General features: G+C 41.6%; 1 protein-coding gene across 1 annotated transcript in view; it reads left to right on the top strand.

Moving 5' to 3' along the window:
• Positions 1-4,668: 4,668 nt before the first annotated feature.
• The window catches only part of LOC102278624 (ATP-binding cassette sub-family C member 4-like), a gene marked incomplete at its 3' end in the record, with an annotated part of 52,358 nt that continues 43,330 nt past the window's right edge, over positions 4,669-13,696 (top strand). The window contains exons 1-4 of the mRNA XM_070366977.1: positions 4,669-4,738; positions 10,591-10,710; positions 11,860-11,970; positions 12,876-12,976. Of these exons, the coding sequence (XP_070223078.1) occupies positions 4,669-4,738; positions 10,591-10,710; positions 11,860-11,970; positions 12,876-12,976 (402 nt within the window). The remainder of the gene's footprint in view (positions 4,739-10,590; positions 10,711-11,859; positions 11,971-12,875; positions 12,977-13,696) is intronic.

The raw sequence follows: 13,696 nt of genomic DNA, 5'->3' as shown, positions 1-13,696 counted from the left end.
CCTGATGTTCAAACTGGTTTTAGAAAAGGCAGAGGAACCAGAGATTAAATTGCCAACATCCGCTGGATCATTGAAAAAGCAAGAGAGTTCCAGAAAAACATCTATTTCTGCTTTAGTGACTATGCCAAAGCCTTTGACTGTGTGGATCACAATAAACTGTGGAAAATTCTGAAAGAGATGCGAATACCAGACCACCTGACCTGCCTCTTGAGAAACCTGTATGCAGGTCAGGAAGCAACAGTTAGAACTGGACAGGGAACAACAAACTGGTTCCAAATAGGAAAAGGAGTACATCAAGGCTGTATATTGTCACCCTGCTTGTTTAACTTTTATGCAGAGTACATCATGAGAAACGCTGGACTGGAAGAAACGCGAGCTGGAATCAAGATTTCCAGGAGAAATATCAATAACCTCAGATATGCAGATGACACCACCCTTATGGCAGAAAGTGAAGAAGAACTAAAAAGCCTCTTGATGAAGATGAAAGAGAAGAGTGAAAAAGTTGGCTTAAAGCTCAACATTCAGAAAACGAAGATCATGGCATCTGGTCCCACCACTTCATGGGAAATAGATGGGGAAACAGTGGAAACAGTGTCAGACTTTAGTTTTCTGGGCTCCAAAATCACTGCAGATGGTGACTGCAGCCATGAAATGAAAAGACGCTTACTCCTTGGAAGAAAAGTTATGACCAACCTAGACAGCACATTCAAAAGCAGAAACATTACTTTGCCAACAAAGGTTCGTCTAGTCAAGGCTATGGTTTTTCCTGTGCTCATGTATGGATGTGAGAGTTGGACTGTGAAGAAGGCTGAGCACCGAAGTATTGATGCTTTTGAACTGTGGTGTTGGAGAAGACTCTTGAGAGTCCCTTGGACTGCAAGGAGATCCAATCCAGTCCATTCTGAAGGAGATCAGCCCTGGGATTTCTTTGGAAGGAATGATGCTAAAGCTGAAACTCTAGTACTTTGGCCACCTCATGTGAAGAGTTGACTCATTGGAAAAGGCTCTGATGCTGGGAGGGATTGGGGGCAAGAGGAGAAGGGGACGACAGAGGATGAGATGGCTGGATGGCATCACTGACTCAATGGACGTGAGTCTGAGTGAACTCCGGGATTTGGTGATGACAGGGAGGCCTGGCATGCTGCGATTCATGGGGTCGCAAAGAGTTGGACATGAATGAGCGACTGATCTGATCTGATCTGATCTGAAGGCTGTATATTGTCATCTTGCTTATTTAACTTATATGCAGAGTACATCATACAAAATGAAGGACTGGATGAAGCACAAGCTGGAATCAAGATTGCTGGGAGAGAGATCAATAACCTCAGATATGCAGATAACACCAGCCTTATGGCAGAAAGTGAAGATGAACTAAAAAGCCTCCTGATGAAAGTGAAAGAAGAGAGTGAAAAAGTTGACTGAAAGCTCAACATTCAGAAAACTAAGATTATGGCAACCAGTCCCATCACTTCATGGCAAATAGATGGGGAAACAGTGGAAACAGTGGCTGACTTTATTTTTCTGGGCTCCAAAATCACTGTAGTTAGTGACTGAAGCCATGAAATTAAAAGACTCTTACTCCTAGGAAGAAAAGTTATGTCCAACCTAGACAGCACATTAAAAAGCAGAGACATTACTTTGCCAGCAAGGTCTGTCTAGTCAATGCTATGTTTTTTCCAGTAGCCATGTATGGATGTGAGAATTGGACTATAAAGAAAACTAAGCACTGAAGAATTGATGCTTTTGAACTGTGGTGTTGGAGAAGACTCTTGAGAGTCCCTTGGACTGCAAGGAGATGAAAGCAGTCAATCCTAAAGGAGATCAACACTGAATATTCATTGGAAAGACTGATGCTAAAGTTGAAACTCCAATATTTTGGTCACCTGATGCAAAGAACTGACTCATTGGAACAGACCCCGATGCTTGAAAAGATTGAAGGCAGGAAGAGAAGGGTACGACAAAGGATGAGATGGTTGGATGGCATCACTGACTTGATGTACATGAGTTTGAGCAAGCTCCAGGTATTGGTGATGGACAGGGCAGCCTGGCGTCCTGCAGTCCATGGTCTTGCAAGGGATTAGACATGACTGAGTGGCTAAACTTAACTACTGGGTTTTTTCAGTGTTTGATCTGGAGAGTCTGAGAACTTTGGCTCTACCCTTGTGGAATATTGGGATTTTTATTTTTTATTTTTTTTATTTTTTTGCACCATAGTATGCTGTGAGAACATTAGACAGCAAACTATTCAGTCCAGATACCCCCTCCTCCACACTCCATATAAGCAAATGTGGTGGCCAGTAAATTAGAACTGTTTATGTTCTCCCTCAAGGTGAGGGGGGGTCTGTGCCATAAATAATACCACTGTTTTCTTGAAACAGTAACTGATAGTATGTCTTAAGGTCACTGCTGAAGGCACCAGTAAAAACAGGGACACCCGACTGCTGTATTCAGAAGGCTTAAACTTGCTTCATCCTTGTGCTCTGAAGGACTACTGACGTCTTGAGGTTTAGTTTCAGATCCTACTGCCAAGCTGCCTCTGGATGCTTAGGCTGACTTTTTTTTTTCTCAGCTTAATGACAAGTATGTAGCTGCTTTTCATGGGTTTATTGGGTACCTATTTGCAAAAGTGAGCATAACAGCAGTCACAGAACAGTGCATAAAATCTGGATGGCATTTGGTTGCCTTTCTCTAGCTAACACTTTTTGTTTGTTTTTAAAACTTTTAATTTTGTACTGGGGTAGAGCCAAATTACAAGCAATGTTGTGATGGTTTCAGATGAGCAGTGAAGAGACTCAGCCATAAATATATTTGTATCCATTCCCCCCCAAACTCCCCTCCCATCCAGCCTGTCACATAACATTCCATGTACTGTACAAAATAGGCCCTTGTTGGTTATTTGTTTTAAATATAGCAATATGTACATGTCTATCCCAAACTCCCTAACTATCCCTTCCTCCCATCCTTCCTCCCAGAAACCGTAAGTTCATTGTCTCAGTCTGTGAGTTTCTGTTTGTAAGTAAGTTTATTTATTTCATTTTTTTAGATTCCACATATAAGGGATGTCATATGATATTTCTCTCTATCTGACATACTTAATTCAGTAAGTAATGACACTCTAGGTCTACCCATGCAGCTGAAAATGGCATTATTTCATTCTTTTTAATGGTCTAAACAACTCTTCACATTTAGCAGTGCCTGAATGATGAAGCCATATCCAAATTCTGTCTGAAAGTGTGCTGTGATCAACTAGCAATGTCTGCCACAGGCATTGCTGGCAGAAGGTTAGCATATTTGCCATGTGTATTCAGACTATGGATCCTCATGTCTGCTGTTTTAAGTGTTCTCATACCAGATTTCTAGGGACTTTATTCAACCTCAGGTGCTTAGTAAGATGTACAGTAATGACTAAGGTGGTTGGATATTAGCTAAGGAAGATTTGGGGTTTTCTGAACATAAAGTCTGGAGAAAAATATATTTAATCACACATGGGGATCCCTAACCCTCATTATTCTCCCTCTGAGACATTACAGTTGGAATTAAAAGCAAAAGCATGGGATTAAAACAGAGTTGGGTCTGACACCTGCTCTACCATTTAGGTGGGTTAATTTACTTAATCTGGGCAGGGAGTGCTCTTAATCGCTCAGTCTCTGGAAGTCTCATGAGGGTTTCTGGAGTCAGTGCTTGTCAAGTGCTTGCAGACTACTACCAAAGACACCAAAACCTTGAACATGAGGGAATTCAGAGCATAATAACCACTAGCAGGTCTCACATAGAGTGATGATAACCCACAGCAGGGCTATCAGCCAAGGGTCCTTGCATGTAGTTCTCTGCCCTCCCCCTGCCAGGGAAGATCTTCAGTCTTTGTGGGGTGTGTTCTGAATCTTCAGGGTTGTGGACACACAGCTGTCAGTCATATGAAAGGTAGGGTTACACGTGTGTGTGATTGTAGACTGACGCCTTGGCTCTTATAGGATAGTGAGCTCAGTGTTTGTGGGAAAGAGGGTATTTCACTGCCCAAGATAAGACCAGGGCCTTGATATCCCCACTTCCCTGACCAGTTAATCTTCTGTGGATACCCTCCAGTTCACTCATCCGGGAATCCTGCTCAGCCCTAAGTGGGGTTTGAAAGAAACAGCATAGATTTTCACTGTTCTGCATTCCCTTGCTGCTGCCAAGTTGCTGCAGTCGTGTCTGACTCTGTGCGACCCCACAGACGGCAGCCCAGCAGGCTCCCCCGTCCCTGGGATTCTCCAGGCAAGAGTACTGGAGTGGGGTGCCATTGCCTTCTCTGTCTGCATTCCCTTAGACCACTGTAACTGTTGGATATGAGGTGAAGTTGGTGATGGGGTCTTTGAGTTTCCTAGTGTTTAAACGGGGTGACACAGGCTTCTAGAGTTGACCCCACCCTCCCTACTGGAGAGAATCAGCTGCAGCATTGATCTTCTGACAGGGAAGCAGGTGAGGGAGGCCATGCTGAAAAGTTCTCTCCAGGACTCTCCCTGGGTGAACAGCCATGTGCTTCCTCCTCAGAAGCCTTGTTGGTGATGAACATCACAAGATTTGTTGACATAGTGTTGACATCACAACATTTGCTGTGGAAGTGAGAGCCTGGTTCTAGTGAATTTTCTGTGGTCTCTGTAGTTGGACTCTTAGTCTCCTCCTTACAGGATGATGGGCTCAGACTTCACCTGCATCATCGCTGTGAGCACCCTACTTCCAGATGTACTGAGTTCTGTGGGTGAGTTGGCATACCTGCTGGGGCTGCAGAAAAGGCCTGTGCAGAGCTCCCAGGCTTTCTTATTTGGAGCATGAGCTCAGTCTGTGTTCATGTTGCACTTACAAGTACAAAGTTATAGGAAGCTAAAATAAAAAGTTAATAGGATGGACAGAGAGACCAATGTGGATGCTGGAATAAGACCACAGACATGTAACTATACAGTCATAAACACCACCAAATCATTTCAGGCTCTTTGCCTAAATTAAGTACAGAGGGGAAATATTCGATCTTGTTCCAATTCAGAGGTTTTTATTTTATTTTTCCCATCACAGGTCAGGGACTCTATAATTATGGTTCCTGGTCAGATGTCCCAGGTGGAAAGAACCCAGGACTGAGTGGATGGACAGATAGCCCCAGCCCAGACTTTCCTCCCCCAGCCCAGGGCTTTCAGCCCCCTCTGAGCCCTGTGTCTCACAGGAGGAATCCTGCTGTTTCCTCCTTGTAGAACCAGGGACGCTAAGCACAAAAGGTGGTTCTGTGTCTTTGCTCGTTTGTACCCCAGAGCCTTCCCATACACACACACAGCTGCAGTGCCCATATGCTCGTCGGTACCAACTGAACTGTCACCCAGATAGGCATTCAGTTGCCAGGCTAAAGAGTCATGTCCTGAAAATATTTTGGAGTTTCCATTTTGATTCTTTTTCCTCCATCATTTAAAAAAGTTTCTGTATTCTCCTATAAGATAAGTTACCCTAACTTCCTCAAAACATCCTGTGAGGTTTTACTTACAGGTTTTCTCTAGGAGATGCATAGGTAACAAAGTGATGTCAGTATTTTCTGATGATAAAGCACAAGTTATCACTCATCCCAGACAGAGGACACAGGCTCACTCTCCGCCCCCAAAACAGCTAGTTACAGCCTTGTTTCTGGTGGGGAATGAGAACCATAAGGGTCCTTCCTGCCCAGCAGCCTGCAGTCCACCTGTTCCAGGATGTGCAGAAGCCTGACCCTGGGGCTTGTGGTCAGCATGCTCTTAGAGAAGATGGCAGGAAATGAATGGTCAGTCATGTGTCACCTGACCCCAAACCTATATGAAGTCACTCAGAAGAGAATGGACACTAAGGCTACTGTCAGATTCTCAAAGGGTGATGTGAATGTCACAAATCACAGTGACCTCCAAACACCAGGACACGCATTCAGCAGATATAAAAACACCCATCAGGTTACCCGAGCAGAAGTCAAGACTGTTCAAAAGCTCCTCATCTGCCGGGTCCTGTGGGCACAAGGGTGGTGCAGTGTCAGGTGCTCCATGACCCACACAGAGGCTCCTGGCACAGATGCAGGGAGACGCCCAGGATGGGGGAGGCAGCAGACTGTCCCCTCCCCTCACTTGTCTCACCCTCCACTGTCTGGCCCTGCTCCAGGGTAGGGGATGTACTGACTCTATCCCAGCCCTTAGCTTACTCATCTGAGGTGGAGACGGCCCATAGGGAGCTCAGCAAAATTCAGGGTGGTGAGGACTGTCATGGAGAATTAAATTTTGAAATGTTACTGTCTCAAAAATTAGTAGTAATTACTCAGTTATGGAAAGGAATGACGTGTTGCCACTTGTAGCAACATGGATGGACATAGAGGGATATTATTCTTGGTAAGGATAGTAAGACAAAGACAAATACTATATGGCATCCCTTCTATGTAGAATCTACAGAATAATATAATGAATATATATACAAAACAGAAATAGAGACAGAAAGCAAACTTACAGTTCAGTTCAGTTGCTCAGTCGTGGTCAACTCTTTGAGACCCCATGAACCACAGCACGCCAGGACTCCCTGTCCATCACCAACACCTGGAGTTTACCCAAACTCATGTCCATTGAGTCCATGATGCCATCCAACCATCTCATCCTCTGTTGTACCATTCTCCTCCTGCCCTCAATCTTTCCCAGCATCAGGGGTTTTTTCCAAAGAGTCAGCTTTTCTCATCAAGTGGCCAAAGTATTGGAGTTTCAGCTTCAGCATCAGTCTTTCCAATGAATATTCAGGACTGACCTCCTTTAGGATGGACGGGTTGGATCTCCTTGCAGTCCAAGGAACTCTCAAGAGTCTTCTCCAACACCACAGTTCAAAAGCATCAATTCTTCGGCACTCAGCTTTCTTTATAGTCCAACTCTCACATCCATACATGACTACTGGAAAAACCATAGCCTTGACTAGACAGACCTTTGTTGACAAAGTAATGTCTTTGCTTTTTATTTATTATTTTTTTTTACTTTACCAAGTAATCTTTTATTTTTTTATTGCACACTTCAACATTTTACAGAAAAAGGATAATCATTTAATGTTAGGCTCCAGATAACTACATATATGCTTTCTATTGATGCTTTTTAATGTAGTGACCTAAATTTTTACATAATCAGTAAACAGAATAATTTATATTCTACTTAACATTTTTGAGTCTCACAAATATTTTTGCATATAATTTACAATTATTATTTAATAATTATAAAAAACCACCATAGCAGTAACATTACACCAAAATTCATTTATCCATTTCCTAATTTGGTAGCTTTAACAAAACTCATGTGAATGAAATTGTTAGAACAACTTTGTACAAGTAGCTTTTTCTTTTAAATATTTTCTTGGGCATGTTACTCAAAGTTAGTATGTCAAAAGATAGACCTATTATAGAGCTCTTATAAAAGATTAATTAGTGTACAATGCTATTGGCATGAGGGTACATGTAGTTAATTTTTTGCTAATATATTAGCAGGAACAAGGTCACAGTTTCAATTTTCATTTTTAATATTAGGAAATATTATTATTATTATTTTAATATGCTGTCTGGGTTGGGCAAAACTTTCCTTCCAAGGATTAAACGTCTTTTAATTTCATGGTTGCAATCACCATCTGCAGTGATTTTTCAGCCCCCCGAAATAAAGTCAGCTACTGTTTCCACTATTTCCCCATCTATTTGCCATGAAGTGATGGTACTAGATGCCATGATCTGAGTTTTCTGAATGTTCAGCTTTAAGCCAACTTTTTCATTTTCCTCTTTCACTTTCATCAACAGGCTCTTTAGTTCTTCTTCACTTTCTGCCATAAGGGTGGTGTCGTCTGCATATCTGAGGTTATTGATATTTCCCCCAGCATTCTTGATTCCAGCTTTTGCTTCCTCCAGCCCAGCGTTTCTCATGATGTACTCTGCATATAAGTTAAATAAGCAGGGTGACTATATACAGCCTTGACTTAATCCTTTTCCTATTTGGAACCAGTCTGTTGTTCCATGTCCAGTTCTAACTGTTGTTTCCTGATCTGCATACAGGTTTCTCAAGAGGCAGGTCAGGTGGTCTGGTATTCCCATCTCTTTCAGAATTTTCCACAGTTTATTGTGACCCACACAGTCAAAGGCTTTGCTGCTGCTGCTGCTGCTGCTAAGTCGCTTCAGTTGTGTCTGACTCTATGCAACCCCATAGACAGCAGCCCACCAGGCTTCCCCATCCCTGGGATTCTCCAGGCAAGAACACTGGAGTGGGTTGCCATTTCCTTCTCCAATGCATGAAAGTGAAAAGTGAAAATGAAGTCGCTCAGTCGTGTCCGACTCTAGCGACCCCATGGACTGCAAGGCTTTGGCATAGTCAATAAAGCAGAAATAGAGAAATTTTTCTCTTGCTTTTTCAATGATCCAGCAGATGTTGGCAATTTGATCTCTGGTTCCTTTGCCTTTTCTAAAACCAGCTTGAACATCTGGAAGGTCATGGTTCACATATTGCTGAAGCCTGACTTGGAGAATTTTGAACATTACTAGTGTGTGAGATGAATGCAATTGTGCAGTAGTTTGGGCATCCTTTGGCATTGCCTTTCTTTGGGATTGGAATGAATACTGACCTTTTTGAGTCCTGTGGCCACTGCTGAGTTTTCCAAATTTGCTGACATATTGAGTGCAGCATTTTTATAGCATCATGTTTTAGGATTTGAAATAGTTCAACTGGAATTCCATCATCTCCACTAGCTTTGTTCATAGTGATACTTTCTAAGGTTCACTTGACTTCACATTCCAGGATATCTGGCTCTAGGTGAGTGATCACACCATCATGATTATCTGGGTCATGAAGATCTTTTTTTGTACAGTTCTTCTGTGTATTCTTGCCACCTCTTCTTAATGTCTGCTGCTCCTGTTAGGTCCATACCATTTCTGTCCTTTATCAAGCCCATCTTTGTATGAAATGTTCCCTTGGTATCTCTAATTTTCTTGTATTGATCTCTAGTCTTTCACATTCTATTGTTTTCCTCTATTTCTTTGCATTGATCTCTAAGAAAGGCTTTCTTATCTCTCCTTGCTATTCTTTGAACCTCTGCATTCAAATGGGTATATCTTTCCTTTTCTCCTGTGCTTTGGCTTCTCTTCTTTTCACAGCTATTTGTAAGTCCTCCTCAGACAGCCATTTTGCCTTTTTGCATTTCTTTTTTTTTGTCAATGTTCTTGATCCCTGTCTTCTGTACAATGTCACGAACCTCTGTCCTTAGTTTAATAGGCACTCTGTCTATCAGATCTAGTCCCTTAAATCTTATTTCCCACATCCTCTGTATAATCATAAGGGTTTTGATTTAGGTCATACCTAAATGGTCTAATGATTTTCCCCACTTTCTTCAATTAAAGTCTGAATTTGGCAATAAGGAGTTCATGATCTGAACCACAGTTAGCTCCTGGTCTTGTTTTTGCTGACTGTATAGAGCTTCTCCATCTTTGGCTGCAAAGAATATAATCAATCTGATTTTGGTATTGACCATCTGGTGATGTCCATGTGTAGAGTCTTCTCTTGCCTTGTTGGAAGAGATTGTTTGCTATGATCAGTGCATTCTCTTGGCACAACCCTATTAGCTTTTGCTCTGCTTCATTTTGTACTCCAAGGCCTAATTTGCCAGTTACTCCAGGTGTTTCTTGACTTCCTACTTTGGTATTCCAGTCCCCTGTAATGATAAGGACATCTTTTTTGGGTGTTAGTTCTAAAAGGTCTTGTAGGTCTTCATAGAACCATTCAACTTACAGTTACCGTAGGGCAAAGAGAGGAAAGGAGCAACAAATTAGGAATATGGAATTAAGAAGTACACCCTACTGTGCACCAAATAGGTAAGGAACATGAATTTACTGTACAGCTCAGGGAATTTTACTTACTATCTTGTATTAGCCTATCTAGGGACAGTTCTAGCCTCACTTGTGCTCATGTTTATTTGCTCAGTCATGGGCAATTCTTTCAATCCTATGGACCATATCCCACCAGGCTCCACTGTCCATGGGATTCTCCAGGCAAGAATATTGGAGTGGGTTGCTACTTATTCCTCCAGGGGATCTTCACAACCCAGGGATCGAACCCACATCTATATCTCCTACGTGCAGGTGAATTCTTAAACTGCTGAGTAATCCTATAATGGGATATAATCAGAAAAAAAATAACCACAGCACTATGTTGTAACCTGAAACATTGTAATTCAACCATACATATATATAGACACATATATATTTATTTAATTTGGAGGGGTGTATGCTGAGGAGGACCTTGATGAATGAGCTAGTAAAGAATTTCTTTATCTAAATCTAGCTGTGATTTGAATTTGTTAAAAAAAAAAGGGGGTTCAAAGAGAATCTTTCATTTCCAGGTTGTTAAAGTGAAGGTTGGTGTGAGCAGGAATTCAAGGGTCATGTGGAGGATCCTCTCTGAAGAGGCATCATCCTTCCTCCCCAGGCAGCTCTCCAGGAAGCCCCAGGTGTGCCCTTTGTTGGGATGTGTGACCACAGAGCATGAGAGGCTGTTGGCTTCCTCACATCCAGCTTCCCTGACTTTCTCTGTTGTGTGTCTGTCTCTGCTTCCCCAGCACGGAGCCCAGTATTTTCCCACTTAGCATCTTCTCTCCGGGGACTCTGGACCATCCGGGCGTACAAAGCTGAACAGAGTTTTCAGGAGCTGTTTGATGCACACCAGGACTTGCATTCAGGTCTGTAAGTTTCTGGAGATGATTTTGAAGGATGGAATGTTCTGCCTCGTGAGGCCTGACTTCCCTGTCAGGTGGCCTGGCTGGCCAGCACTTTCCTGTGCTGCCCCATGGCTCCCTCTGCAAACCTGCCTCCCCAACCCCTTCCTCTCACCAACTGTCTGTGCACCCCTCTTCCCTTCCATCCCCTGCTTGCCTCCCCTGACTGGCTTGTGCTGTCCTTTCATCACTGTGCCCTGTGGTTTTCTGTCTCTTTAGGGCAGGAGTCAACAAAGAGCCAGCTTTGTGTGCTGTCCTGTGTCTGTTGTAACTTCTCGAGTTTCCTGTTGTAGCACAAAGGATGGCAAAGCTAATGCATCAGCAAATGGCCGTGCCTGTGAGCCACTAAAACTTCACTTATGGAACCAGGTGCTGGCCATTCCTGGCCTCCAGGCTGTAGTTGTCAGCTCTCCTTTCAGAGCATGTAAAATCTGACTGAGGAAAATAATTTCCTGATTAGCATATTTGCTGTTCTCTTCATGTATATTATTCTTTGTGTCAGTGAAGATTTGTTCTAGGTAGAAATTTCAGAATTTACTACAAGTTATAAAATCCTGGCCTGTATCTTCAATCTGTATTGTATTGTATTTTGAAGATAAAATGGCATTTTAAAAGCCGCATGCAGGTACTGTTAGCTGATAGTTATTTACACACTGGCTCTGAAGGGTAAACACTGTGCAGGACCCTGTAGAAATTGCAGAGGGTGCTAGAAACAGTATGAGCTGTGCTTTCTGCTATCAGAGAGCTGGGAATAGTCAACATGTGAAAGGGTGATCTTCAAGTTGAGGCCCAGCACTGCAGGAAACACACTGATGAGACTGTTTTTCTGTCTTCTTTCTCTTGATGAAATTTCTGTTTATAACCTGTGGATTGAGTAAAGTGCATGCTTCCCACAGAGCCCCTGGACTGATTCCTGTGTGTGTCAAATGTTGTCATGTCAAAACCTAGCTTTCTGGACTCTGGGCTCCTTGGATATAGGATAATATAACTTTGATATCCTACCTGTGTAAAAATCTTCTGTTGCTCAACTGAACAGAATGCTTTTTCTCATTTGAAGCATCTAACATGGCTGTTCTACTGATTTATTATACTTATTATGGTTCACAAATGCAGAGGCTTGGTTCCTGCTTTTGACGACATCCCGATGGCTCGCTGTGTATCTAGATGTCATCTGTGCCATCTTTGTCACTGTTGTTGCCTTTGGGGCCCTGATTCTTGCACATGGTGAGTATAGATGTAGTTACTTATAATATGAATACAGTTTATAGTTTCATTTACATTTATTAAATAAAGCTCCTGCTGTCTTATCTAGTATATACTGTTTCACTCTAATGAATTAGTGTTTGCAGTATAGGATTCTACGATATGGTCTATATAAAATCATTTGTGTCTTGATCAGACCTTTTTATCTCTTTCTTTGAATGGGTTGAGGTCTATGCAAATATAGCAAGCTGACTTGCTGAACATTCCAGGTAGTGTTGGGAGGAGCAAACCAGGTTTACTCTTATATTAAGCTTTTGTCCAGTTAGCTTTAGAGCTACTTGAATCTCTTAGTTGCAGGTGCCTGATTCACTGAGGTGATAAAGATTCTCTGTAGGAAAGAACAGTGTCCTCACTGCTGTGTGGGTACCAGAAGAGCAGGTGTCAGCATCTGTGCCATTAATTCACCATCTCTATTCCATAGAAATTGCACTGAATCAAAATCTTTAATAAGGAGCAATGAGAGTAGCAGTTTAGACTTAAAAGCACTGGCTCTTAGAACCCATTATTTTGTTTTTCATGGTTTCAACTGCAGCTGCCTTGAATGTAGAAAGTGAAATTTACACAAAGGTTCTTGAAACCCTAATGATGAAAGTCAGAATAATGACATGATTCCTCACCTTTGTAATGCTGTCAAGTGTGTCAATCCTGCTGGGATTAATAAACTCATTTTGTAGTCTTTTTGAATTTGAAGTGTTTTTTTCATTGTATCATGGTCTCAATCAAGACATAGTAAAAGTATGTGTCATATTATCATTATATAGAAATGATTTAAATATTATAAAGGAGTCTGCTTCATAAAATGACAGAAGGCTCTAGGTGAGGGGTTAAGAACAGGACTGACTTTATTCTCCTTCTTTCTTATTTAGCTTTGACTCCTGGGCAGGTTGGCCTGGTCCTGTCTCTTGCCCTCACACTCACGGGGATGTTCCAGTGGTGCATCAGGCAAAGGACCGAAGTTGAGAACCTGGTGATGTTTATTTTAACCTTCTTAGCCCTTTCAAGTCCCCTTGCCATTAAATGGCATAAAAGCAATTCTTATGTAAAATATTAAAGCTGTTGCAATTACATCATAGCTAACAGAGTTTTTTATATCCTCCTCCATCTGGTTAAAGTCAATGTAAAATAAAATCTATACATATTGTCCTTAATCTTATGTATGTCATGTCGGCAGGTTTTATATTCATTGTCAGCTCTCTTCAAGTAAAATAAATGTCTCTTCATAATTATATTTTGTAGGTATAATGAAAGTAGGGGGAAGGTTCTGAAATGCTAGAGAGAATATATGCTAATTTCTTAGGAACTTGTTTATTTTTGTTTCTTAAGAGATAATTCCTCATTCTTGGTAAAATAATTATGTATTTTGAGGGTTTTTGTTTGTTTGATTAATAGGTACACCTACTTCATTTTAGCATTTATTCCTGTATGTGTTGAACATCTGAATTTGCTAGTGTCCCTTCTTTCTGGTAGGATAACCTACTTCTCAGATTGGCCCTTCTGTAGCCACACATTACTGATTGATGTCCATAAGTATTCTTTTCTTTAACAAAATTCTCTTGTTTCTTTTATCCATATGTGAAAAGTAGGTAAATAAAACTTTATCATTCAGTTCTGTAATTCTTTTAGCTTTAATATGATGTTTAAGGATGAAATGCTAAATGAAAATATTACAAGACAATGAACAAATTTG

Source organism: Bos mutus, unplaced genomic scaffold, assembly GCF_027580195.1.
Source record: "Bos mutus isolate GX-2022 unplaced genomic scaffold, NWIPB_WYAK_1.1 CTG384, whole genome shotgun sequence".
NCBI classification, from domain to species: domain Eukaryota; kingdom Metazoa; phylum Chordata; class Mammalia; order Artiodactyla; family Bovidae; genus Bos; species Bos mutus.
The sequence above is the reverse complement of the archived record's forward strand: the minus strand, read 5'-3'. Positions and strand labels throughout refer to the sequence as shown.